General features: G+C 41.2%; 2 protein-coding genes across 7 annotated transcripts in view; one reads left to right on the forward strand and one right to left on the reverse strand.

Annotated features, from left to right (window-relative positions):
* Positions 1 to 19987, reverse strand: part of si:dkey-206f10.1 (adenylate cyclase type 8) — a 33135-nt gene extending 13148 nt beyond the window's left edge. Inside the window, exons 1-11 of one of the 2 annotated variants that reach the window (XM_055015846.1) lie at positions 19837 to 19987; positions 17722 to 17854; positions 16394 to 16463; positions 10300 to 10511; positions 6359 to 7102; positions 3322 to 3471; positions 2396 to 2526; positions 1993 to 2104; positions 1752 to 1879; positions 1028 to 1186; positions 30 to 264 (exon numbers count right to left, since the gene is read on the reverse strand). In XM_055015846.1, coding sequence (XP_054871821.1) covers positions 30 to 264; positions 1028 to 1186; positions 1752 to 1879; positions 1993 to 2104; positions 2396 to 2526; positions 3322 to 3471; positions 6359 to 7102; positions 10300 to 10455 — 1815 coding nt within the window. In that variant the 5' untranslated portion in view covers positions 10456 to 10511; positions 16394 to 16463; positions 17722 to 17854; positions 19837 to 19987. Of the gene's footprint in view, positions 1 to 29; positions 265 to 1027; positions 1187 to 1751; positions 1880 to 1992; positions 2105 to 2395; positions 2527 to 3321; positions 3472 to 6358; positions 7103 to 10299; positions 10512 to 12092; positions 12726 to 16393; positions 16464 to 17721; positions 17855 to 19836 lie in introns of those variants that run through there. The other variant, XM_035940801.2, reaches the window with a different exon arrangement.
* The window catches only part of LOC111584654 (protein EFR3 homolog B), a 39171-nt gene continuing 30795 nt past the window's right edge, over positions 19215 to 27590 (forward strand). Inside the window, exons 1-2 of one of the 5 annotated variants that reach the window (XM_055015847.1) lie at positions 19215 to 19379; positions 19842 to 19983. In XM_055015847.1, coding sequence (XP_054871822.1) covers positions 19977 to 19983 — 7 coding nt within the window. In that variant the 5' untranslated portion in view covers positions 19215 to 19379; positions 19842 to 19976. Of the gene's footprint in view, positions 19380 to 19841; positions 19984 to 20510; positions 20938 to 22964; positions 23214 to 23433; positions 23487 to 27590 lie in introns of those variants that run through there. The other 4 variants (XM_035940803.2, XM_023293844.3, XM_023293847.3 and 1 more) reach the window with 4 other exon arrangements.

Here is a 27590-nt window from a genome sequence, read left to right on the forward strand (position 1 = left end):
ATACCTTCCCTTTAAATTCTCGCACTTACACTGTTCATGTCAGTGACGTTCCCATAAGCTACCTCTGGGGTCCAGGTTCGAATAGGTTTCTGGGTTTTGGGAGGCTCACTGTGGTCAACTTTGTTCCTGTCCTCCTGAGGGCAGATGAGGAAGGTGTCGATGTTGTGTTTACGTAGGAACTCGTTCCTGTCACGGCCATGACCTTCCTCCGTCTTGTAGGTGCCTTCTAGACAGTCCAGAGTCGCCCTTGAGATGTGAATGCGTCTGGTTGAGAGGGATGAAACACTGGTGATGTACAAGGAAATGCGTGTCTGCTATTGACTTTATCACTGATAAAAAACATGGACAACAAGGCAAATGCACCATAAAATGTGTATTTTATTAAATAAGGTAACGCAGACATTGCCCTGACTTTAAATTTTTATCTTATGAAAAGGGTGGAAGTTTGTGGAGCATATTCTTGTGAAGTAACCAGCACAAAGATGAATACATGGATCAGGCATAACATATGACCACCTAATATTCTGTTGGTCCCTCTTATGTGGTCCAAAATGCTCTGAACCATTGGGTCTGGACCAGAGGACCTCTCAGGGTGTCCTATGGGGTCTGGACCAGGACGTTGGCAGTGGATCTTTTGGGTACTCTGGGTTGTGGAGCTCAATCAAGAATGGGGTCTAGGAAGTTTGGAGGTCAAATCAACATCTTGGGCAATTGTCATGTTCCTCAAGATGTTCCTGATTGCTTGATGTTTTTGTGATGTGGTGGGGTGCATTTTCCTGCAGTGACATTTGGGATTTCCATTTGCATGAAGGAGTGTGTTTGTTCTGGGACGTTTATTTTGGTGTCTAAGTGTCATCAACACGGATGCCAAAATCCAAGGTTTTCCAGCAGAACACCACATAGTACCAATATGATCAATGTTATTCACTTCACCTGTCAGTGGTTTTAATGTTCTGGCTGATCAGTGTATGCCACATCAAGAGCTGCTCAGCTGGTTGTCGCTGGTGTTGTCAGATTCCACACTCACCCTGGTATCCCTCCTGCCTCCAGCATGTTGGCGATGCCCACATCCCAGGACCACACATCAAACTGCCACTTCTGCAGGCCGAGAACCCCACAGAGGACAGAGCCGGAGTGGATCCCGATCCTCATGTCCATGTTGAAGTTCAGCTGCTTCCGTACGTACCTGGTGACAGTGAAAGTGTTAGACTAATATTTACTCCTGTCTTAGCTAATAGCATTGTATTGAAGTCTATGAGTATTCAGTTAACCCTCTGAATTTCAAGCATGTTCTGGAGGTTTTTACTCATGTCACATTTTACTCAGTGAGGACTCATTTGTCACTTTAATATAAAGTCTTGCACCTCTATGGAAAAAGCACAACCACAGCTAGAATTTATTTTTTAGATGAGCAACAGACTCTAGACAAGCCTTGAAGGTTAGTTGGTCATCGATCATGACACCCAAGTTTCTGGCAGACTTTGTGGGTTTGAGTTGGGTTGATCCAGTATGATATTGATATTGAATGTGATATTGCTGCCACAAAACACCATCAGAGAGCTTTAAATCTGACAACTCTTTCAGTTTCTGGCTCTCTTAAATGGTGTGATTTTGGCAGTTTTGTAAAGATATCATGCCTTTCAAAGGTTTCAGAGGGCTATACAGAGTTTCCATTTGTGTGGCTTGTCTTCATTTTAAGCTTTACATCATTATCTTGCTGTCTTCTCTTTAAATGCTTAATCAAAACTGACCGTATAGTGTTGATCATAGCCAGGCCCATCTCAACACAGTACTGGGCGTGGGCTCGCTGAGGCTCAGGGACCCCGGACACACAATAATAACAATCTCCCAGTATCTTTATCCTCAAGCAGTGGTGCTCCTGTGATGAGACGGGATAACAGGGAAAACATACGCATAAAATAGCAGCGAAAAAGCTCTGCTAAAAAATACATTATTTGTTATGTAACAACCAAAAAGCGCCCATGCTCTTACATCTGCCAGCCGGTCAAAGCGTCCAAAGAGCTCATTGAGGGTTCGAACCAGATCCTGAGCTGAGAGGTTCATGGACAACAGGGTGAAGCCCTTGATGTCTGCGAAAAGGATGCTACAGAGAAGAGAGAAAGAAAACATCTGAATGCATGTTCCGGCAATCACGTAGCTATGAGGCAATATATAAATCAAAGAGCTTGCCTTTTGAAAAATACATGCACAGATGTGAAAATTATTCACCTAAAAGCTTTTTGATATAACAGCCTGCATCTCAGACTTAAAAATCACACAGTTTTACCTTTTTATTTGAAAAATCTGAGAGGTGAGTAGTGGTTCAGAGGCCTGGAGACATGCAGGCTGTGAACATAATCCTAGTAAATAATATTGTTTGTGTGTGTGTGTTTACCTGACGTTTCTGTACTGGTGAATGTAGATCTTATGAAACTCCTGAGGGTTGAGTTCATCTTCCAAAGAACTCATGTCAGCAATCATCTCCAAGGCAACAAAGCGAGGTAGGATCGACAGCACTAGGCGCTCCTGTGAGGCAACACAGTGATGTCGAGAAATCAATGATCATTTACAAAGACAGAATTTAGGAAGGGGTAAATCAGGGGTGACAAACATCCTTTGACTTTGCAAAGTGTAAAAATCACAGAGGTGAAAATGAATCCTTACTATGAAAATATTTAAAGACACTGAACACTGTGCGATATAATGTGAGTCTGCAGCTTCAGTACGACAGAGTTTGGTTTGGTTGAACCCTATTGTTGATGCACTGCCACAATTTTTATGCATTTCTTATCTATACATTTTATACATTTACAAGGCAGGAGAATAACTTAACCTTCTTCCTTAACATTGTGTCAGTTCAGGTGGTCAGGATTACTACACAAATGTGGCAATGAATGTAAATTTAAAATGATTTCTAGATCTTGACAAGTTATAAAATACTATATTGTTCAGTTCCAGATACCTGTGACTAAATGTTTCGTACCTTTGTAGATACTCTGTGATCTGTAGGATGTAATGCACAAATGACAAACTGAGGCATAATGTTGTTGGAATTTCACTTATTTTAAGAAATTTCAAATTGTTCATAATGTTTTGGAAAAAGATAGTTGACTAAATGTGAATATTTTCAGAGTGTACTTTTCTTGGACTAAAACAAAGACAAAAATTTATCATTACAAATCAGTTGTTATGCTGTGATTTTACTGGTCTTTAATTGGGCTGAATGTGGCTCCTGAACTAAAGTGAGTTTGACACCCCTGCTTTAAATGAACAGAAATATCGTCTCACTATCTGACTATTTAGAAATTCCTCCAGCTGTACCTGTCTCTGGTTCTCTTGCTCTAATCTGAGGCGACCTTCGATGCAGCGCCGTGTCTCCAGGAAAACTTGTCGCTGGGCGTGGTCGGTCAGGTAGTGGATGAACAAGCCAGCTGTGTTCATACCGAGGTACAGGAGGCCTTTGGCAAACATCTGCATTTCAAAATTTAACTATATTGTAATCTGAATGAAGCAAGGTGAGGTCAAAATTACCTGTACAGCAAATAATCACATTCAGTTTGCTGTTATACCTACTGTCCGTACATTTGCAGCAGTTTCTGAACCAAACCAAATTCCCCCCAAAACCTTAACAAGTCTTTCAAATGTGCTTCCATTAGGACGTGTTTGGGGGTCATTTAGAAATGTCCTTATTTTTGAAAGAAAAGCATTTTTTTTTCAATGAAGATAACATTAAATGAATCATAAATCCAGTCTAGACATTGTTAATGTGGTAAATGACTATTCTAGCTGGAAACAGCTGATTTTTAATGGAATATCTCCATAGAGGTACAGAGGAACATTTCCAGGAACCATCACTCCTGTGTTCTAATGCTACATTGTGTTAGCTAATGGTGTTGAAAGGCTCATTGATGATTAGAAAACCCTTGTGCAGTTATGTTAGCACATGAATAAAAGTGTGAGTTTTCACGGAGAACATGAAAATGTCTGGGTGACCCCAAACTATTGAACGGTAGTGCACGTCCCACGAAAAAATAACTAAAAAAAGCAACCCACAACAGTTAATGTCTTGTCTTTTTGAAATCGAGTGCTGGTGTACCGAAAACCCGGGAGCTATATTAACTCACTGAAACCCGGAAGTTGGCAGGAAGTTTGAAAGACGTGCTAAAATTACACCATTTATCAGAGCTAGAAACTGTAAAAAGAGAATTAGTCATCACATTTTCAACAGCCTTGAACTGCTCGTCGGTAACACGCTGTCACATTGGAAAACCTAACCGGCCTAAAACTGTGATATTTCATCAAAATCTCTTTATTACACCAAAAAATGATCAAAAATAAACGGTTTGCCCAAACAGTCACAATTTTAGGGATTTTTGGGGTGAGTTGGGATGAACTGCAGGCAGTGTTTTGTATGGAAACAACTGTCAGTAAGTAAAATATCTATAGCATGTGAAGCCACATTTTTTTCCCACTATTGGTAACATCTGTGGGCACTTGGAAGAATGTTTTACGTGTTGATTCCAGGTTTTTGTAAAATAAATGAAGAAACGTAATTTTTGATTTGTCTTTTTTATTTATGATTCGTGGCTTTATACCCATGTCATCCTGCACAGAGTACATATTTGAGTTCTCTCTCTACTTCTATTCATGGTTATGCTGTTTTCTTTGAGCTACAGGACTTTATTTTGCTCACACTGAGGGTTAGGGTTAGGTTAGGTTAAAAAATGTCCAGAAAAAGCTTCGTTTCCAAACAGTTAAGATTAACAGGAAACTATTCTGTTAGACCCTTCAAAGTACATCTTCTCTGTACAGGACAAACTTAGCTCCTTGTCTACGAATCTCAAACCAGTCAGTCCAAATCTAAGTGTACCAAAGAAGGGACGGTTTCTTGTTAGGATTTAGAGATCACATGCTTCCTTGCTTTCATAAACCTTTAGGAGGTTATGCATGCAATCATGAAGCAATGCATTTTGAAAGTATTACAAGTAGTCTTGCAATTCATTGCATTATACCAAAAAAATACCCCATACCTATAGTCCCTTCAAAATGCAGCTGCTAGGCTCCCAACAAATTCAAAAAATGAGAAGCACATCAGCCACATTTTAGCCTCTCTCCACGGGTTAAGAGTCACTTTCAGAAGAGAGTTTAAGGTTTCGACTCCAAGCTATGTTGCTGTATTACTAAATCCCTACAGGTCACAGCACAGCCTCAGACCATCATGTTGGACTCTTCTGACTAAGACCTGGCTCAAGGCTGAAGGCGACAGGGATTATTCAGCTCTGGAACTCCCAGCCTGATGGTCTGAAACTGGCACAACCAATGACTCCCCTCCTAAAACTGACCTTCTTTCTTTTTTCAAATTGCCTTTCACTCCTATTTTTGTTTCACGTTGGTCTCCAGTACATTTATATAATTCATATAGTTTTCTTGGGTATGCCTGCTTTATTATTTATTGTTCGGCTTTTGTTGCTTTCTCTAGTTTTAATAGCCTATTTCTGATTTTATTTTTGTGGGGACCCGCTTAGCTTTCCTTATGTAAAGCACTATGTAACAGTGAATGCTTTTGTAATTGTTATAAAATGCAGACACTGAAAAATTGAAGAGCTTCATAAAGATACAAAGAGAAGTGGGACAGAACTGAAGGAAAACTTGATGGTAGTTTTATATTACTGGTTAGTGTTATCTTTGACATGATGAAAATATATCTGAGACTGTACAGCAATCTTTGTATCTATGTTTTTGGATTGAATTGACATTATTTAAAATAGTATGATGCAAGATTGTTATCTAATTATGGGACATGTTTGGTCTAATACTGAATAATCAATAGAAATTTTGGAAATAAGTCATTATTTTTATTAAAGGAATCTACAAAGCCCAACCCAACATGTCAGTGGACTGATATGATTGGTTGATACTGGCTAGTAATAAATATTGTAATTAAAAATTTAAAAAAAAATTCAGAAAAAGATGTTCTGGGTTTTTAGAAATTATGTCACCAGACACTTTGGCCAGCAAAATGACTCCGATTCCACTGTTTACAGTCCTGCCAGCACTGAAAGCAGCACATGTAGCAGAGTACGTATCACAGCTGAACAGATGGTGGTGCGGAGTCAAGCGGTGTCTTCACAGTCTGCTGCTAACTACTTTGTGAAACGCATCACTGGAAAATTGATAAACAATGACACCATTCTTTTCTTAATATTATGTTAACATCTACATGCTTCTACATTATATCAAGAATCTTGCCCAATCGATCAATATCGGAATCTTTTACACTCGAAAAATGGATATCGGCAGCCAAAAATTCAGTATTGGTTGGGCTTTAGTTTGAAGGTCAGACAGATGATTTTCTTACCTTTCTCAAAAGCACAGCATCATTGTAGTAGCGCACTATCTCCACCAGAAGGTGCAGTATTGAGGTGAGGGAGCCGGCGCACATGGCCCACAGCAGAGGCAATGGCAGCAGCGTGTAGGTTGCGAACAATGTGAAGAAAACGTACCACGACGGGTCTTTTTCCAGTCCGTACACCAGTCCCCCCAGCACCTGCGTGGTCTGCGACAACCAGCTAGCAAGGCCAGCATAGTGAAGCCACCGTGGGGACATGGAGTCTTTGTGGGTTAACACCACGATACACAGGACTATAGCTAACGCCATGAAAAGGCCTGTCAGGCAGCATCGCACTGTGTCGGTTGCAGCCTCGGGGGCCAACGCCAGGTACAAAACCAACACGTGCAACTTCGCCACAGCATCGATCACATTGGTGATGGCGAGAGAGTTTCGTCTTTGGTGGGATGAGTGTAGCTGGTAGAGTTTCTCCAGGTCCCTGGACTTGAAGGTGTGCCTCAGCATGGGTATGTAGACACCACGAACGGTGCGACCCCAGTGCACAAAGAAGTCGGCGTCGCTGGAGTAGTCGTTAGCAGAACCCCCGACGCTGCCATGTGTGCTGGTGGAACCACGAGTAATGGAGGGCTGGACTCTGAATGTGGAGGAACGGCGTTTTGTGACCCCACGCGAGGCCTTGCTGCGGATTTGTCGGTTGATCTCCTCCATGTAGGCGTCGGTCACACACATATTGCGTGCTGGTTCCACACCCACCTGCCAAAAGATGATAGGAAGTTAGGTCTGTGTATGGCAGCATCAGCAACTGTTCCTGATCCCATTTTTTTTGAATGGCCCAGGACTCTTTTAACAAGTGACAAGTAGGTTGTAATGGTCTTGCACTGACTTTATGGTATAAAGAACCCATTTTTTTCTCATTTAGAAAGATTATATCTTTGTTGTGGCCATGGTTCAGGTGGTAGAGTGGGCTGTCTACTAATTGTAAAGTTGGGGGTTTGATGCCTGGTGCCTCCAAGTGCTGACATAATCAGCTGCATAATCTCAGTGACTAAAACCCCTGACATTGGCAAGGGAGATCAGGGCGCAGTTGTCCACTGAGGACCCTTAGGCGAGATCCTTATTCCTTAGTGCTGCCCCGTCTGCTTACCTTGTGTTGTGTATACTCTCAGATGTATGTCGCTTTGGACAATAGAGTCTGCTAAATGAAATTTTAGAATTGTAGAAATGAACCCCACGTTGCTCCCAATGGTAGCCCAGCACCTTGCATAGCATCTCTGCCACCGTGGGTGTAGGAGTTTGTGAACAAATAGGTGAATAACAAGGACATTGAAAGCGTGCTGTAAAACCTAATTCAGGTTAAAAAAGTGTTGTATAAGTGCGGACCATTTACCGTTTACCATATCTTAGTTGTATACAGTTCTTACAACCCTGTCTTCACAAAATGATGTTCCTCTGCTGCTAAACTGCATTCACAAACTCGTTTTAATTGGAATGGAATTGTGTTTGGATATGAAAGTAATTTGCAACATGGGGTGATGTGGGAAAGGCCAATTTGAAAAAGAGCAACAAAGTCTGCGTTAAGACATCAAACGGACACCCAGAGAACCAGAGTTTGCTTCCCGTGATGGATCACCAGTCTTACAATTCTGTTTTGTTTTCTCTTGTTGTTTGCTTTCGTTTTTCACTCACTTTCTGGTTCGGGAAAGAAACTGGTTTAGGAAAATATTACACTTTTACATGTTAGAATCTTGGTTAATGTTAGGCACCAAAATTACTTGGTTAGAGTTCAAATATGGCCATCTCATTGTTGAGGTGGTTCATCTAATACATGACTGGTTGGTGGATGAGGAGGAACAATAGCAAAAACACATTGATTAGAGAAGTATTTATGATACATTACAAACAAGCGTAATCCAAAAAAATCTAAACAATTTTTAAAAAGTTCCTTCCAAAGTGTAATTAAGAATACAGTTTAGTTGTATAGTAACGTAATTTTGTGGACACCGAGTTTAGTTCTAAATAATCATCTGTGCTTTTGGACACAAATCTATAGGAGTGTGGTTGACACATCAAACAGGAATTCCAGTTCAGTTTAGTTTTCCTTCAGAGGAAACCAGATCTGTTCCAGTGCACACTATTGACTGGGTAACCGGTTACAAGTCAGCCAGCTGGAGGACAGTTGGCAGAACCGGTCACTGATGAAGAAACACAGGAAAATGTTTAAAAATGAATATTTCCATATCGCTAGCTGTGTTTCTGTGCAGCTAATTATTTTTCTATTAGTTTTTTTCTCTTGCAGTTTTACAGATATTGTTTATATTTAAGAATATTGCAGAATAGCAGTGGCATTCATGCTGCCAAGACTACAATTTTCCATCATACCGTTACTCCAAACACCTGGCAATCTCCATTTCAATTATACAGCCTAATAGCTTTCTTGTGCTATATGCATACCCATCAGATTATTAGAGAAAATATCTCCTCTGACAAATTTTCTAAAGTTAGTTTACTTCTACAATTTTACAATTCCATTTGGCAGGCAATTTTATCCAAAGCGACGTACATCTGAGAGTAGATACAACACAAGCAAGGATCTAGTCAGGAGAAAACAACCTGGATAAGAGCCATAAAACAAGTTCAAGAGTGATAATAGGACCGCAGTGCCTACAGGCAGTACAGACGGAACAGAAAATGTATTTGTTATTTTTTTTGTGGCTTTCATTCAAGTGCAAAGGTGTTCAGTGAAGAGCTGTTTTTTAATCTTTTCTTAAAGACTGAGAGGGAGTCTGCAGATCAAACAGAGTTTGGTAACTCGTTCCACCACCAGGGAACCACAGAAGAGAAGAGTCTAGCTGTCGACTGGCCCTGCTGTGGTGGTTGGATCAGATGCCCTTTGTTGGAGGGAGGGAGTTTAGACTTGGATGAGAGAATTCAGGTAGGAGGGAGCTGTTCTCATTCTAGTTTTGTATGCAAGTGTCAGAACTGGAAGTCAGTGAAGTGATCTGAATAGCGGGGTGACATGAGTGGTTTTTGACTGGTTGAAAAACGTGCATTCTGGATCATCTGCAAGGTTTTGACCGTCATGCAGAGAGGCCTGCCAGTAAGGAGCTGCAGTAGTCGATGCGTGATATTAGACAGCCTGGACCAGGAGTTGTGCTGCATGTTCAGACAGGAAGGGTCTGATCATCCTGATGTTGTACAGGATAAATTGACACAACCGAGCAACAAAGGCCACATGAGCCTCGAAGGTTAGTTGGTCATCGATCATGACGGCCAAGTTTCTGGCAGACTTTTGCCACTTTTCCATTAGCACCTACTTGACTTGACTTGGCCCGACTCTACTCGGCTTGTGAGGTTTTCCATTAGGACGTAGTACCTGGTACCAGGTACTATATTAATACCTACTCGGCCGGGGTCGAGCCGATAATGTGATGTCTACAGAGTGCAGGCCACTTATTGAACAGGGAGTGACGGCACAAGAGCGACTCCTTTACAAAAACCAAACCTGCCATTGTTAAAAAAAAAAAAAAAATGGCAACAGCGACGGTACGCATTGCTCTTCACGGAATTTAGCAAAAAAAATAAAAGCCATAGAACGAGCAGCAGGTATACAATCGCCTCGATGTCCTCCATTGTTGTGTTGCATTTGTGTCGCACACAAATGACGTACGTACTCAGTTGTAATGGAAAACGACCTAAACCGAGTCGAGTCGAGTAGAATCGAGTAGAGTAGGTGCTGGTGGAAAATCGCCTTTTGTGGGTTTGAGTTGGTTTGATTCATCAATACTTCCTATTTACCTATTTATTTAGAGTGAAGCTATTTCATGATGCACGTTGTGTGTTTTTTTTTCTTCTCAATTTTTCTAGGAGAATATTTACAAAGGAATAGAAGACAAAACAGTGGAAACCATCTGGATGCAGCCAATCTGCTGTAGACTGGAGTAACCAATCACCTGGGCGCTGAGCTCCTGCTGGATCATGATGTGCTTCACAGCGTTCTGCCACAGCATCTTTTTCCGTCGGAGCCCCGGGGACAGGGTGGCGGTCAGACATGGCGGCTCATGCAACTCCATGGGGGAGATCTGCGTCGTCTCAGCGAAGGTCACCATGGTGACGACCTCGGCTGACCCCAGCTGTTGGCCTCAGATCAGGAGAAGGCAGCAGCCTGGAACATGAAGAGTGACGGTGAGACAAGAGGGAAAGGAGGCACTCAGCCAAGACCTGCTTCAATGATATAGATTTCAAAAAAATATATCACTCCATACCACTCATTAAAAATTCTCAACTCTAAATGTTGTTTGGTTCGGATTCTCTTTGGTGTCAAGGGAAAAAATGTCTTCAAACCAAGTCACTCCTTAGTCTTCACATGCTCTAGCAGTATAATACAGACATTTTCATCTTGAAAGTGTCTTGGTTTGATTAGTTTTTTCTCTCTTTTTTTCTACATATCAATAGGATTTGTTGGTTCATTTAACAGGGACAGTGCACATTAATAACACTGCTGTAAACGCACCAGAGTCATCCAAGAGGCTATTTTTCATCTGCAGCCTCAGGACAAATGCTACAGAGTGACCCTAGAATCAACCTGAAACTACAAAGTTACTGAGACCATTTATATGCATGCAGAAGAAAGAGTATTAAAACATCCAACAAACAGTCTCATAACAAAAAAAACACGCAAAACACTAAAATGAGAGATTAATTCATGTTAATGGAAAAATAATACTACATTCACACTTATTTTTTCAAGTCTTAACAACTTCAAAATTGACTCTCACCTCCAGCTAGCTCAGATTGCAGCAACTTTGTTCATTTAAAAGTCTGGACACAGGAAATCTCATTAACTATGTTGGTGTTTCTGAGTCCCATCAATTCCCGCCGCCCACTACATATTTAGGTCACGCGATTCAGTATCTGTACATAACGTACACATGCATAACACACACCTGTGCTCAGCACAAGGTCATTTTGTTTGCGGGTACATCTATATTAAATGGACACATTCTATGTTGCTGTGATTTCTGATCATCAGTAACTAATAAAGAAATGCTGCATTCTTGACAATGCCATACAGGAGAATGAATAGCCTTGACAGAGTACTGTGGTCGCTGAGTGTTTTTCTTGTGTTAAATGCTAAATCTCAAGATTTTTGCTGTTTTATAAGTACGAATGCTTTATGTAATAGAGTGCAAATCATTATATAACTTGTGGAACATCTGTCCAGAGATAAGCAGCTAAATAATGCATTCTTTTGTTTAAGTCCTTCTGAGATCCTGGATATACTGCACACATCCATCATGCTGAAAAGGGCCACCTGGCTGGCTCCACGTGTTGACACATTGTGTGCCAGAAGAAAGGCAGCTTTCCAACTAATTATCTGGTAGCCAGATTTAGACCTGAGCTGGTTAATGCCTGGAGTTAAACTCCTCCACGTCCTTCTGGCTCTAGATGCTGCCGTCCCACCCACTCACAGTCCACTGTCACCGGGCTGATTCTCACCAAGATTGTGAATCCACACAGCACAGATTGGGTATGAGAAAATGCTTCATAATTAAGTCTGTCATTAGGGCAGCTGAAAAATTTTCACATGAGCGAATGCTATGTAACAAGAGATGTTTCCATCACACTGTAAACATTTAATCGCTCCTCTGTGCCTGCATGCTGCCAACTCTCTGGAGTAAACAATATGGCACTGCAACAACCTGTAATTGTTCTGGGTAAAGAAAAGTGCTGTGTCCAAACTGACCTGTATAGTTTTACATATTGTGCATCCACTCGCCATCTCTAGCTTCAGCCACAGGACATATACATCCAGCACGTCATAATCCACTTTTGCAGGTTCCATCGCTTAGCTAACGTACACAGATCTGAAAATTAAGGCCTAATCCATGATAGGAAAACTTGAAGTAGCTCCCACTGCGATGCCCTGTCCAGCACCGATGTGACAGGAGGAGATGTACACGCCCGACTAAGATGTGTGGAGCCGTTCTGCCCAGGATTGTAGGTCACCACCTGGCCTTCTGAAACAAAGTTAACCACTGCCACAGAGCAGAGCTGCAGGAGCGAAGAGCGCAAAGAGGATTAATTAGTCAGCGGCTACTCTCACTGGACGGCAAAGCTGAGGCCACTGGCACCAAGACAACGACAAAAAACATGCAACACTCTCACCCCTCGGCCAAGTCAACACAATCTTTTCAAAGCAGTGTTGACACTTCAATTAAATAGCATTAGCACAAGTGCTTATTTAAATCTCTCTTTCAAGTGCTCTTTTTAATTGACTCGACCACCAACCTGATATCATCATACAGAGGTGCTGCCTCTTATCTACCTCTGTGCTCCTGGTTACTTCAAAATCTGCCTGAGCAATTAGAGACTCAGAGGTGACAAGGTCCTTTTAGGTTGTGCACAGTTAAAAACATTGCAGTAAAGGCTTACAACACCAAGTTGAATAGCTGAGAGCGAGAAAGCTGAATCATTACTCACATGATAACAGGACACTGAGGTGATTCAGCAGCGAGCCTGTATTCAACATTTAGATTCAAGTGTTTCAGCGTAGGCGTGAGAGGCCATTACATGTCTTGCAAGCCAACATTTTAGACAAAAAAGACCAATTTCTTGAAGAGAAAATAAATGCACAATTGTGTTTTGCTGTGTTTAATACAGTTGTAAGCTACTGCGTGAGCTTCAGATTATCATTAGAGAGTCACTGAACCAATCAAGTGTGATGTGGAAAATTGGACTAGAATAGAAAAGAAGATTTTTGCTGTCAATTTCTCTATATATCCAGGACATACAGAGGAACTGAAAAGACGTCTCTCTCACGGCTTTGTATTAGCACCACACATTTAAAAGAGGATCAGAATACAGTATAATTAAAATAATGTAAAATAAACAACTCACTCAGAGAGTGCAGTACTCCACCAAGGCTGCTCAGTCACTGTATCATTTCCAGTGGATGAAATCTTGAAAAAATTTGTGGCAGAAATCATGGCAACATAGGATGTGTCCATTTAATATAGATGTACCCACAAACAAAATGACCTTGCGCTGAGCACAGGTGTGTGTTATGAATGTGTTCATTATGTACGGATACTGAATCACATGACCTAAATATGTAGCAGGCGGTGGGAATTGATGGGACTCAGAAACACCCCCACAATTTAATCAATTGTTCCTTGTATCATTTCTGATGGATAAGTCCTGATAAGTCTGCAGTGGTGGAGTTGTAGTAGGATCACAATCATGTGATCATCAGCAGGCGGTTGACGTAGCTTTCACTTGTCATAGTTACGGTGACGTTGTGCCGCTATCTCGCAATGATACAGAAATCTTTAACAAATCCGTGGATCCAGACTATAAGCCGCATCATTGCCAAAATCTAATCACTTGGTCCTTGTGTCATTTCTGACCTTCCCTGAAAAATTCATCCAAATCCGTTGGTCCGTTTTTGAGTAATGTTGCTAACAGACAGTCAAACAGACAAACGTATGCCGATCGTCACATAACTCCGACGTTCCTTGGCGGAGTAATAAAATCCTTAAAAATCAACCTACGAACTGGTGGTAGTGCAAATATAGTGACAGCTTATTGAGGTGATAGCAGTACAAAATTCATCAAATCTAAGCTTCAAATGTCTTCATGTCTCAGACAAATCTGGAAACAAATCTGTAAATAGTAAAGCATCGTGGAGTCGCCTTCTTTCTGGAACTGACAATTGTGGACACCTTAAAAAATCTTGTGTCTTGATTCCATTTATTTTTTTCATTTTTAAAGAAAGTGTTCCTTTTTTTTTTGCTTTATGGCATTTTAACTGTTATAAAAGGTACTTTTGAGTTCTTTCTGCTTCTAGTCATGGTAGTGCTGTTTCCACAGAGACTTTATATTGCAGTGAAGAGTGTGACTGGAACACAAAATGCTCAGAAACTGCTTGTGGTTCAGAATATATAGAAAACTGTGTTCAACTGTGTTTATTACATTAAAGTTAGAGCGGGTAAAGTTGATTTAACTTCTATAGTTTTTCTGCAGTGTATCTTGTGAATCTAATACCATTTAATCATAATCTATAATATTATACCTTAATTTATTTGTTGATTGTATAGCCTATTTTGTTATTGAATTAAATCTGCAATGAAGTAAAAAGTACTATATCTGCCTCTGAAATAGCAGAAAAAGTAAATACTAACGTAAAGCATGAGGACCGGTACTTGAGTAAATCTACACTGTATACTTTCAATTAGATTTAGTGATTTTCTTTTAATTTTTAAAATTTGTCACAAGGAAGAATAGCACATTTAATAACCACACTAAATCCAATAAAAGCTAAAAAAATCTGCAATTTTTTTTCTAAATTGACTGATAAATCTTTTTTTCAATACATTTTCATTAATAATTCTATAAAGAGTCATATAGTCATAGTCATATAGTGACTTTAATGCCAGGCTAGGTAATGCTATGCAAAGCAAAGACTAGTATGTAATGAATTCACAAATGTTCTTTGAATATTGAAGCTCTGTTGGGTTTTTTTGTGTTGTAATTTGTGAACAATGTACAGTTTTCTTCATAATTTACTGTAATAAAGAGTCTTTGGTGCATCCTGATGCAGTTTTTCCAGATACCAGGTTCATATTAACCTGCTACAGTCAATAATGTATCTGCTTTTCTATGTACTTTCTATGTATTTATTGTTGTCAACATGATTCCATCCCAACATCAAGTCAAGCTGTATTTTGCGTTGCTGTCTGTATTATCAAGGTAAACAAACAAGGCAAGGATTTAGTGTCTTGGGGAGAAAGAGACAAACAAATAACAAGGAATTTAAGCATCAGCAAGAGCCACGGGCCTGAGAGGATTGATGAGGATGTTTTCTGACTGGGCTGACGGCTCCAGTCAGCTTGTGGTCTCTATGGTCGTAAGCTGGTTAAAGTTTTTGAGACTTGCTTTGCTAATTGTGTCCAGGCATTGCGCAAAGCCCCTAAGACTGATCTAATGAGTTCCAATCTGTCCGTGACTGTGCAGCTCAGACCTTTCTTGCTGATTACTGTACATCTAAAAATAACCACCAGGTCTAAGGCAGTTACTTCTACTATAACTGCCATCACATCAGCATAGCAGCTCTCTGACACCTGTCAAGCAATGCAACACAGCACTCTTGGGTGAGAAGATGTCACTTCTAATGGAAACACTCAAACAGAATGGGTAAATCAGCGAAGGTAATTGTGGAAGAACATAACATTTGTATTCACACCTGTCACCATCTGTTTGATCTGTAATTATACTTAGTGGCTCTGATTGGCGTGCTGTGAAACTGCGTTCATCTGAGGGACGAGCTCTCCACTGGCCAAACCCCAGGATCTAATTAATATCAACTGTCCACTAATCAGATGACTCTCATACGCACTGAGGCCAAACCAACAACAGAACTGACCTCATGGCCTGTTGTGTGCTTGCCAAACATCGCCACACACACGCAGACCTAATTGTGTTTGTTGGTGCGTATCACTGACACTGTTGTGTGAGGTGTAAGGCTGCAGTTGGACAGCTTTTGTTGGCAGTCGCACAAAGCTCTTCTAAGTGAAGCTGTGTGTACAGATCAGTTAGGGTTAAAGTGGACCAAACTTACGCTACCGTTCAAAAGCTTTGGGGTCACAATTCCATGTTCTCCATGAAAACTCCCACTTTTATTCATGTGCTAACATAACTGCACAAGGGTTTTCTAATCATCAATTAGCCTTTCAACACCATTAGCTAACACAATGTAGCATTAGAACACAGGAGTGATGGTTGCTGGAAATGTTCCTCTGTACCTCTATGGAGATATTCCATTAAAAATCAGCCGTTTCCAGCTAGAATAATCATTTGACACATTAACAATGTCTAGACTGTATTTCTGATTAATTTAATGTATCTTCATTGAAAAAACTGCTTTTCTTTCAAAAATAAGGACATTTCTAAGTTACCCCAAGCTTTTGAACGGTAGTGTACATACTGAAGAAGAGCTTCCACCACTACTTGTCCTTCAAAACAAAAGATTCACAACTGTTCACCAACCTTGGAGATATAATGGGATGTTGGGCCCCTGCATATGGCTCCTTCTGCTCCTCCTCCTCCAGCACGGTGACTACAAGGTAAAAAGCTTAATTTAATCTCATTCATCCATCCATTGTCTATACACAGATTAATCCTCACTAAGGTCGCGAGGGGCTGGAGTCTATCTCAGCAACTTAGGGTGAAGGTAGGGGACACCCTGGACAGGTCACCAGTCTGTCACAGGGCTACACATAGAGACAAACAATCACACTCACATTCACACCTATGGACAATTTAGAGTTACCAATTAACCTCAGCATGTTTTTGGACTGTGGGAGGAAGCTGGAATACCGGAGAAACCCCATGCATGTACAGGGAGAAGATGCAAGCTCCACGCAGAAAGATTCCAGGAAGGCTGGGATGCGAACTGGAGATCTTCTAGCTACAGGGCGAAAGTGCTAACCACCAAGACACTGTGCAGCCTGATTTAATCTGACAACATCCTCAAATTTAATGTGCATTTCAGTTTGATTTTGACTTCTTGGCCTGTCTGATGAGAAGTATTAACAACAGTAAACCACACAGAGGCTCAGTCCTGTAGTCCTATCAACAACAGGCCAGCTTGCTAATCTATCATCATGATCTACTCGTACTCTGCAATACAATAACTACTAGCAGTTACAAGTATATCTTGAAAAGACAGCCTAAACTACTTAGCTTAAGCAAATCTAGGCAGTGTTATCCCATTCAAAAAGGACCACTCACCATCAACAACCTAATGAGGGTTGAACAGATAAAGAGAAGTTTCCAGCATGAAGTACTGACCCTGATGGCTTAGTGGGGTTAAAAGACCTGGGGAGGTAAATTCCTTTGGGATGTTAAGTGGTTCAGTGACAAGGTTCAAGTTTTGACAATGTACAGGCAAATGCCTAGCACAGCAGTTGTGTAAATATGTACGTGTGTGGGTGCCATATGCATAAAAGCAGTTCAGTGATGTTTTTAAAAATATGTGTCACTTAGCTTTGTGCACAATCAGTTTCTTTTCTTTGCCGTCTAGTTCTGTGAAAGCATTAACAGGTCAAAGTTTGAAAAGTATTCCTCTCCTGCACTACAGGCCAGAAGTTTGGAAGCAACTTCAAGTTCCTATTCACAATGCTGGTCTTAAAAGGAAAAAATAATCAAGACCAGTATGAATTCTATGGATTTTGGGATGTATTTACCGCACAATCAGACTTGCTTTCATTGATATGTACCATTTTCCTCTTTCTTTTTGCAATGTTAATAATTATTGGGTAACAGTCTGATTGTGCCATGCTGATGCTGTCTGTCTTTGGATGTTTAATACGGACCTGCAAATTCTGGAATGCTGACCCTCTATAAGATGCTTGTCCCATCTAGTGCAGACGATTGACTCACTGCTTCCACCAGCTGGTAGAAAGAAAGACTCATTGTGTTGCTGCATCATCTATGGAACTCGACTGCCTGCAGAAAAAAATAAATAAATAATGTCACATTTAATAAACACTATCATAGCCTAACTATGATACTTCACTGATTTTGATATTGTTGTTTCATTTCTAATTCATTTTCATTCATTCTTGCATGGTTGAACAGCTTCATAAGTCTGAATGAGGACCTCTGTTACACTTCTGCATTAATTATGATTACATAAGTTAAAAGGGAAACTTGTATTAAGTAAATTCACTGACTATTTGTCAAGCATATTTGCACTACTTGGACTGTTGTTCCTCATTTGCACCGTTTTGAATTTTCCGCACTATATCTGCTACATTATCTCATGGTTATGTTTACATTTCACTCAGTTCTGCTTTTCTTAGTTCTTAGTTTTTGTTTAGTACTAGTTTTGCTTAATTTGTTTACCTGATTTTTCTGTGCAGTTCTTAATTTACTTAGTTTTTGCCTTTTTAAATCTTTATATATCTCATATTTCTAAAAGTGTTTATTTAATGTCTGCTGCTGCATGAAGAGAGTAATTTCAATCCTTGGTATGTCATGTACATATTGAAGGATTGACAATAAAGCTGACTTTGACTATTTGGAAAATATATCCTCCAGACAATCCTTGCACACAGTGTCAACCCAGGTGGTGATGAGATCTAATCACTGTTTGACATTTGAACTGCTTTGGACAGGATTCCTATCCAATTTAGAAACTGGAGGCCAATATACACTGCCGTCCAAAAAAAAGAAAAAAAAGTTGCACACTCTAATACTTCATTGGACCACCTTTAGCTCTGAGAACAACACACATTCGCTGTGGCATTGTTTCGATAAGCTTCTACAATGTCACAGCATTTATTTCTGTCCAGAGCTGCATTAATTTTCTACCAAGATCTTATATTGATGATAGGAGAGTTGGACTCCAAAGTCTTCTCCAGAACATCCCAAAGATTCTCAGAGGGGCTGAGGTCTGGACTCTGTGGAGGTCAATCCATGTGTCAAAATGAAGTCTCACGCTCCCTGATCCACTCATTCTCAATGTGAGCCCCATGAATGGCAATTTTTTTGGACAGGCAGTGTACGTTATTGACTTTTAATACCAGTGTCTTCTTGGCTTTTATAGCTGTGGCTGCTGCTTTGCTACTTCAGTAACATTCACTACAATACTGCTAGATGCGGGGACATTACTCATTGTATTATACCTTTTAAAATACATTATTTCAATACTCCCGGTAAATAGTTCTCATCACTATGTGGTCAAACATGTTGTCTGACTCACCAATGTGTATGCCATTCATTGTTTTTCCAGTGCTTGTCATGTGTCTGGTATTAAGTGTGTTTCCAGCCTGATTAAAGGTGGTGTCCACTGGTGGGCTGTCACTTACTTACAGTTAGCCGGTGACAGCTAGCTGCTGGCTACAGGAACAGCAACGCCGGCTTAACTAAAAGAATCGTGTCTTAGCATAGCTGAACTTTAGTCAAAGTACCCGGCGTTGGTTGTCCGTATGCCACAAACTTTAAGGACTTTAATTCTGTTTACTTCATGGTAAGAAACCGCTTTTGACTACTAATAGACGTGTTCAGTTGAGGACTGCCGGGGGCTTGTCGCTAAGCAAAACAGGCAGCTAGCTAGGCTAACGTTAGCATACTTAGCTAGTAGCATGGAGGGATGCTAGCTCTTACTTCATATAGTTATGTCTATATTTTAATAATGTCAATTATGTGTTGGATTTGGTGACCACAAGTCCATGTCTGAACGTCGTAGAAGTAAAGAAAAGTAGCGAAACACTGTGATGGAAACGTGTGGTTGCTAACGTTTGTTGCTAACGTTTAATTAATTTAGTAGCAGCTGTCATGATTTGATTTTTTTGTCCTGTTGGTGTTGGGTAAATTTCACTATTTGTTCGCCACCAGTCAGAGAAATTATAACAATTGGCTTTGAAACATATTTTAGAGTAAAAAAAAAATGGTATTAGCGCTTTGGCTAATTTGGACATACTAACTTCAGCAGGCCGAAGACAATCCAGCGGCTTTCCTGATTTTTGAAGCACCGGTGGAGACTCCTTTCGGGGCTGCAGTGCCACCCATCTCCCCGCCTCTTTGAACCTGGAAGAGCAACGCCTCCTTGTGACTAATATCCAACATGACAGGTGAGTAACACCACACACTTCTACACTTTCTCCATCACTGCCCAGAGACACGATTCATGCCCTGCAAAAGTTGAACAGAACTAAAAGAAGTAGCCACAACACAGCAAGTTATTTAAAATTATATAAACTGATCAGATTTCATAATATGCCACTGCTAACAGAGAAAAGCAACCTGTTTTGCGGGAGAAGCTTTGCATAAGTGTTCAGGTGTGTGTGATGTGTGAACTTACGTAGGAAACACCCAGCAGACATTGGCCTGCGATGGCATCTGCTGACACCCATGACTGCATTCCTTGAACTTGAAGCCCACGGACTGAATAGCTGTCCCATAGTGCCCCTCTTTACCCTGCTTCTCTCCACCCTCCTCTCTCTTTGTTGCCCAGTGAGAGGCTTCGGGGTGGATAGTGAGGTCCATTGTGTCAGTGAGATGTTTATTAATGAGAGAGAGATGCACACAGGGTGCAGAGCTGCTATTGAAGGACTAATCTCTAATCTCTTCGTTAATGCGGACAACCTGCCTATGTACTAACATAAATTTCTAAGAAGCCTCGAGACAGGGACGCACAAGTTGATGTTCAGCAGGCGCTCGTGGTGAATCTGTGAGTTGATTCCTGCAGAAGTTGGTTTTCTGTGCAGGCTTGACTGGGAAAAAGCTGATGCTTGTGCATGGATGTGTGGAGCATTGATTAGAAGTTCTGTCAGTAGGTAGGATTATTTTTTTGGTACTTTTTTTTTTTTTTTTAAATAACCAAATTATTTTAGGTTTTTAGTCTGCTGGTTGTAGGCTTGTTTTGGCTTTGGCTTGGAAGGTTTCCATACCTATGAAAGGAGCAGTGTGTGTCTGAGTGTGTGCGTGCTTGTTGCCTGCCATGCCCTTGCCTGCGCCTGATGTCCCGGCCTCTCAGAGGCTGGCACTGGACTGCCGTACCCTTCTGGACCATCGCATTGGCAAGGGTAAGTGACAACATCAGCTCCTCTGTTCTTTCTGTAGCCCCTCTCAGTTTCAAAGCGACATAGACAGAAAACTCTTTCATTGAAAAGTTACTTTCTTAAACATGGCTACATGATCCAGCAAGTGAAAACTACTGTTTGCGTTTGAATCCCTGTCCTGTAAAGTCGATTTAGCTTATTTCATAGTTTGTTAAGGCTGTGATTGGTACTTAGCACAAGTTGATGTTGCACAGTGTTGTTTAATCAAAGGAAAATCAGATTTATTTACAGGGCCTTTAATTGGCTTCAGCCTAAAACCTCTTTGAAGGGGTTCATCTATGCAGGAAAAACTCTACATAAAATGCTCTCTGTTGGATTTTGTAAAAGAAACATTTGTTTGTCCATCAGAAAGCAATGCATGTCAGTGTAAAGATCCATTTCTCTTAAAGAAGTTTAATCTCAGTGGGTGATTGATATTCTGCACCAGGCTGCCGTCTAAAGAAGAACATCTGTGTCAGATTCTGAAAGTGAAATATTTTTATTATATCGTTCTCCTACTCGCATCAATTCAATACTATCTAGAAAAAAAATAAATCACCACTATCTTCACGTCATTGAACCAGTCCTGATGTAGTCCACTCTCTCTTTCTTGTTCAATCAATGGCAGTTAAGTACTTTTGGTAATTGAAAAACCGAGCTTCGCAATGGGTTTTGGCTTTCTCACCCCCTTTGAGCTGGTGCTGTTTCCAACTTAGATTGCTGTGTGTCTTTTTAAGTGCTGATACTCCGTTTTGAAAATCTGTTCTAAGCTAATGTTTGGAATATTGAGAAAGCAAAGAGACAGAGTGGAAATAAATCGTATTTCAAACACTCAGTTGTGCATTTACAAGGTCACTGCAGCATCATGATGTGTCTGATTGAATTTGTGCATTAGAGCCAATTATATGATTGTGGTACCTCTTATTGTTTGTGGTTTTGCAGTAATACAGATAAAAGCATGGGCTGGTTTGAAAATTCTGCTCGTGTGATGCATTTATGTCGAGTAGATGAGCAGTTCTGCCATTTAAGAGATGTGAGCTCAGTGCTGAACAGTGTTGGTTTTAGAAAATGAAACCTGGAGGAGAATGAGTACACTCTGGCATCCTAAAAAGAATGTTTGCATTTTTTTGCAGTTTATATCATTCAGTGTCAGTTTTGTGTCTTTTAGTGTAATTTTTGCATTTTCTGTGTCATTTTTGTGTCTTCTTGTGTCATTTTTGTGTCTTTTAGTGTCATTTTTGTGTCGTTTTTGCATCTTTCAGTGTCGTTTTTGCATCTTTCAGTGTCATTTTTGTGTCATTTTTGTAATTTTTGTGTCTTTCTGTGTCATTTTGGCTTGTTAAAATGAACAGCTGGTTTATTTGAGGTATCCACCAGGACACCATTGTAGCCATTGGAGTAAAAGTTCGTTTATAATCTTTAAAATTAAAGAAAAGCCAGATATTTTCGATATGGAAAGAAGTGCAAAAGAAAGTTGCGTGCACATAAAAGCAATAATTGAAATTAGGTAGAGCAGGAGGGATGGGGAGATTAATGATTAAGAGGAGGGAAAGAGTGATGCTAGCAGGGGGTTGGAGAGGGGAAGAGGATGTAGAGGTTGCGGGGGAGGAGGGAGGTCTTCTGCCTTTCTATCCCCATGGTGCATATTTTGCTCTCATTCTCTGTCACTCCTCCCCTTTCTCTTTTTTTTTTTTTTTTTTTTTTGTCTCTGCAACTGAGAGATTGATTAGGAGTGAGGTGGGTGTGTTTGTGTGTGCGCCTGCATGTCAGATCTGCACTACCCCCTTGAGAAGGAGAGCGCTGTTGCAGAAGAACAGGAAAATCCAAGGTCATCACGGCACACTTCTCTCTGACGTTGCCTTTCAGCCCCCTTATTGTGCGCAAGTGTGTAAACGCCTGTGTGTGTGTGTGTGTGTGTGTGCGTGCGTGCGTGCGTGCGTGCGTGCGTGCGTGCGTGCGTGCGTGCGTGCGTGCGTGCGTGCGTGCGTGCGTGCGTGCGTGCGTGTGTGTGTGTCTGCATGGCACGGAGGGTGTGCATGTAATTCACAGCGCCAAGCTCTGCACCAATCACGGTGCACATTCATATGCCTTTTAGCTCCAAGCACACGTGCAGGCATTTATCCCAGAGTGAGCGGTGAGTGCGGTTGTGTGCATTTTCAGTGCCCGTCGGCACGGCAGTGTGTCTGCATGAGGAGCTGAAGCTGCATTAAGGAAACATAAGCGTCTGTAGTGAGAGACTCCCACATCACGATCGATGTACGGTAAGAATATCAATCATTTTTGGCATGAGGATCGGCGTGTGTGATCTGGGTTGTGTAAGCATGTGAGTAATGTGAAACATCCAGCGTTAAGCCAGTTTTCCTACATTCTGTAAACATGTTTCTTTCTTAGCTTTCTTGCGATGAACTGCCCCGTCACTAGTGTAACATCTTCTGAAAGTGTGTTGAGGGAACTTGGACTCTTCTGAGGATACTCTCTGTTACGTTACAGTGTTGGATTACAAGAAGACTTCGCTTTGGAGATGTTTATTTTTGGTAATAGACACTTTCTTGCTCTAAGTTTGTATTGCTTCCTTCTGTTGTGGTTGAGATGGTTAGATTGTGATCTTTGGAAATATAATATGTAGTGCTAACTGTTGCTAGCTTAAACTGCGTGATAGGCTCTGAGATATTGTCATGCTCACTGTATATATTTAATTTTCTTGTGATTCTTTATTGATTTTAATGAACCTTTAATATTTTATGACATGCTTAATTAATATTCCCTTGAAAACAGGCAAAGCAATGTGTGTGGTGTTAAATTAAAATGGTAGATGCTTTCTGGTCACAACAAAATGCCCTTTGTAAATGTTATCACTTACCGTAGCTGTAGGGTCACTGGAGCATGTTGATATATAGTTTATTGATTAGTGCTAATTAAAAATGTAGTCAGCTTTGCTTTGAGTTTGTGGACGATTGATGGAAAAAGACTCTGGTTAGTAGAGCAATGATTTATCACTACAGACAGGGTGAAGTGGAGGCTCAGTTTGGCTTTTCTGTGCAGTGCACTGCATGTATAGAACTGGAGCGCTGGGCTTGAGTCCCTTATAGCCCGGTTTCAGTGCCGGTTTGACAGTGATTCATAGTGTGTCGGATTGGCCTTGTGTCATGAGGATTTGTTGGCAGCTGGGTCTGGACATCAGCGTCTCGGTCGCATTATATCAGTCGTGTTCGCTGCCACCGCACTGGATCGAATGTGCGCTTTGAATCCGACTCGTGGATTAATTGCCTGAAAAAATAATGCATGTACTGTACATGTGCCTCTGCAAAGTGTGCGCCTGTACCCTCAAGATACCGTTTTTAATAGGCAGGCCTCTATGTGACAGAGGGAAGGCGGGATGGATGGTGGTTATAGATGCAGCACATTAGAATATCTGTCATTCTCTGCTTGCCTTAGTGACACACACAAAAAGAAATCACATTTCTTACTCCATGTCGTGCTTCCACTAAGGCTGTCAGCCTCCTCTCCATGATACTCACCTCCCCTTCCTCATCTGCTGTACAGCTCTCCCAAACTCACCGAGCGGCAGCTTATGTGCATACTGGTCGGACGTTGAATCAGCCTCGCTCATTATTTGTTATTTGCTTACACTCTCCTCGCCTCTTGTCTCGTCCTCTCGCTATGTTTGTTGATTCTGACTGTGTGCTTGCATTTCGCCGCATGAATCCACAGTTTAAAGATATTTGCTGATGTAAAAATAGCAGGACTTTGTCTCTCTCCCCTCCTTCCTCTTATGTAATGACACCCCTGAAGGGCAGCATGCTTTGTAACCATCTTTGACAGGTATGTACAGCAAGATGGTGACTACAGAATCTCAATGTGTGCGTACTGTGTGTGCAGCCTGCAAAAGAAACAGCGCTTTGCATGACCTCCGGTGAAGGTGAGGTCTAAACAAATACTGACAGCTGGGTCCCTTTTTCACACAAATATAGACACATACACACACATGGATCCCAAATCTGTTTAATATTGTCTTTGCAGGGCGGCAGGACTATATTTATAGTCTCTTGTCCGCCATGTGACTTTGGACACAACAGAGCAGCTTTGGGACAGCAGGTGCAGATATAACACTGCAAGATGCACCGGGCCTGCTTGTCACACACTCCACTGTGTGTGCGCATGTGTGCTTTTCTAATTAGTTTGACTGTCGTTCCAGACAACCTCATTTTGCGACGAGGTTGATCTTGTTGATTTGCAGAGCGCCGTTGTCCACAGCTGATAAATGCGATCCACAGTGCAGTAGTCCTGTTAACACTTGATGTATGTGGGTGGAGGATGATTTTTTTTTTTGTTTTGTTTTTTCTAATTATCATCCACAAACATGTCCGCCATAGCTATGTGGGTTTTTTTGTTTTATTTTTCTCACTTTAGCTTGCTTTCTTTTTTTTTCCTCCCTTCTCTCCATCTCACTTTAATGTGGAAATGTTAAGCTGACATCCTGGGGGAAATGGAGAGTGTAATCTGTTAATGTACCAGCCCATTGTTACAAGGATAAAAATAGATTTGTGATTGGCCAGATCCTTGCTATGGTGGTTTTTTTAGGGGTATAGACCTCACACGTGTGGATATGTAGCTTGGCATTTAATCGACGAAACAACTAAGTCCTCCATTCACTTGCACCAGGTTGCAGAAATCTATGCCCTCTCTTTATTGTTTCTCCCAGTGAACAGTGATTCATTGTTTCATGCTCCTCAGAGTGTTTGTGTCTGTATGGAGGTGTGGAGGAGCTCGGTGTCCAGCCCCTAAATGTGTTGTCAGCTTTCCATATAGAGTGGGTGGATGTCGTGAGGCCCCCTGCTGTGTGTGCTTTTCACCGCTGTCATCCAAATCCGTGTCCGCCCACCTTGTTGCGCTCTCTCTTAGCTTTTTCCACACCAGCCCATCATTACAAGAACTGGAAAAAAAACTCCTTATTTTTTTTGTACACTAGCTGCAGACAACTCAGAAACTACACTGGATTTTCTGTGCCGGTGAGTCAGTTGGAGTAATTTCCAGCTGAGACAACTTATTGCAGCATATTTTTAAGTTACAGGCATGCTGCGAGAAGAATATGTTGAGGTGGCAGCTGTGTTAAGTGTCACAGTGACGTGTCTGTATAATGACAACCCTGGAGCCACACTGATTATTGTTTTTATACTGTTTCTTGAGTCGTGGAAACCACTTTTCAGTTTAGAGTTCAATTAGGTTGAAACTACAAAACATTCAAGTGTTCTCATGCAGTTGGAATACCAACCTGGTCACATTGAAAACTACTTGTTAAAAAAACAGATCATTACCTATACAGGGGGTACTTCACTTACCTCAGAGTTCCATTCCTACGGTGCAATGTAAGTCGATTTTCACCATAAGTCGGAACTCCAGCGAAAATGTAAACAAAGCCGTTACAAAATCAATCAGTTCTTCGGAAAAGTCATGAATACCAATGATCAAAGCTGTCTTATAGCGCTGCATGATGACGTATTCGTCTGCTCCGCTCACCAACTAGTTCCATGTAACCAGCCGTAGGTTGAGGACGTCGTAAACCGAGGACCCCTTGTAATAAAACAAAAGCGTTCAGAGCAGCCTTGTACTCCGCCAAGGCTGTCGTATCATTTCTGACAGATGAAATTTGCTTATTAGTCATTGATGATCAGAAATCACAGCAACATAGAATGTGGCCATTTAACATAGATGTACCCACAAACAAAATGACCTTGCGCTGAGCACAGGCGTGTTTTATGCATGTGTACGTTATGTACAGATACCGAATCACGTGACCTAAATATGTAGCAGGCGGTGGGAATTGATGGGACTCAGAAACACCCCCACAATTTAATCAATTGTTCCTTGTATCATTTCTGATGTATAAATCCCGATAAGTCTGCAGTGGTGGATGTGTAGTAGGATCACAATCATGTGATCGTCGGCAGGCAGCTGACGTAGTGTTCACTTGTTGTCATAGTTACAGTGACGCTGTGCCGCTGTGTTGCAATGATACAGAAATCTTCAACAAATCTGTGGATCCAGACTATAAGTTGCATCACTGTCGAAATCTAATCATGTGGTCCTTGTGTCATTTCTGACCTTCCCTGAAAATTTCATCCAAATCCATTAGTCCGTTTTTGAGTAATGTTGCTAACAGACAGACAAACAGATGTACAAACATATGCCGATCCTCACATAACTCTGCTGTGTTCCTTGGTTCCGTTTTTGAGTGATATTGCTAACTGACGGACAGACAGACAGACAGACAAGCGTAAGTCGATCTTCACATAACTCCGCCACGTTCCTTGGTGTAGTAATAATTATAACCCAAAGCAATTATGCAGCTGGAGTCTGAAATAACAGTTCAGTTGCTCCACCCACTAACTTGTTTTCGAAAAGCTTTCCTTTTAAATCAACTTTCCCTGCGTGTCTACTCTTTCCAAAAATCTCCTTCCTCTGCAGCTGACAGAGAGGACAGGACAGATTTGTGCCGGACAGACGATGCAATAAGTAGCACTAATCTGTGACTCATTCAGCACATCTCAATCCACCTCCCCCATCGCACTCCCATCTCCGTCTGTATCGTTTTCTCTTTCCCCCACCTTCTGTGTCTCTGTCCCTCTTTCTTCGTCCTC

The sequence above is a fragment of the Amphiprion ocellaris genome, chromosome 12, assembly GCF_022539595.1.
Source record: "Amphiprion ocellaris isolate individual 3 ecotype Okinawa chromosome 12, ASM2253959v1, whole genome shotgun sequence".
Taxonomy (NCBI): domain Eukaryota; kingdom Metazoa; phylum Chordata; class Actinopteri; family Pomacentridae; genus Amphiprion; species Amphiprion ocellaris.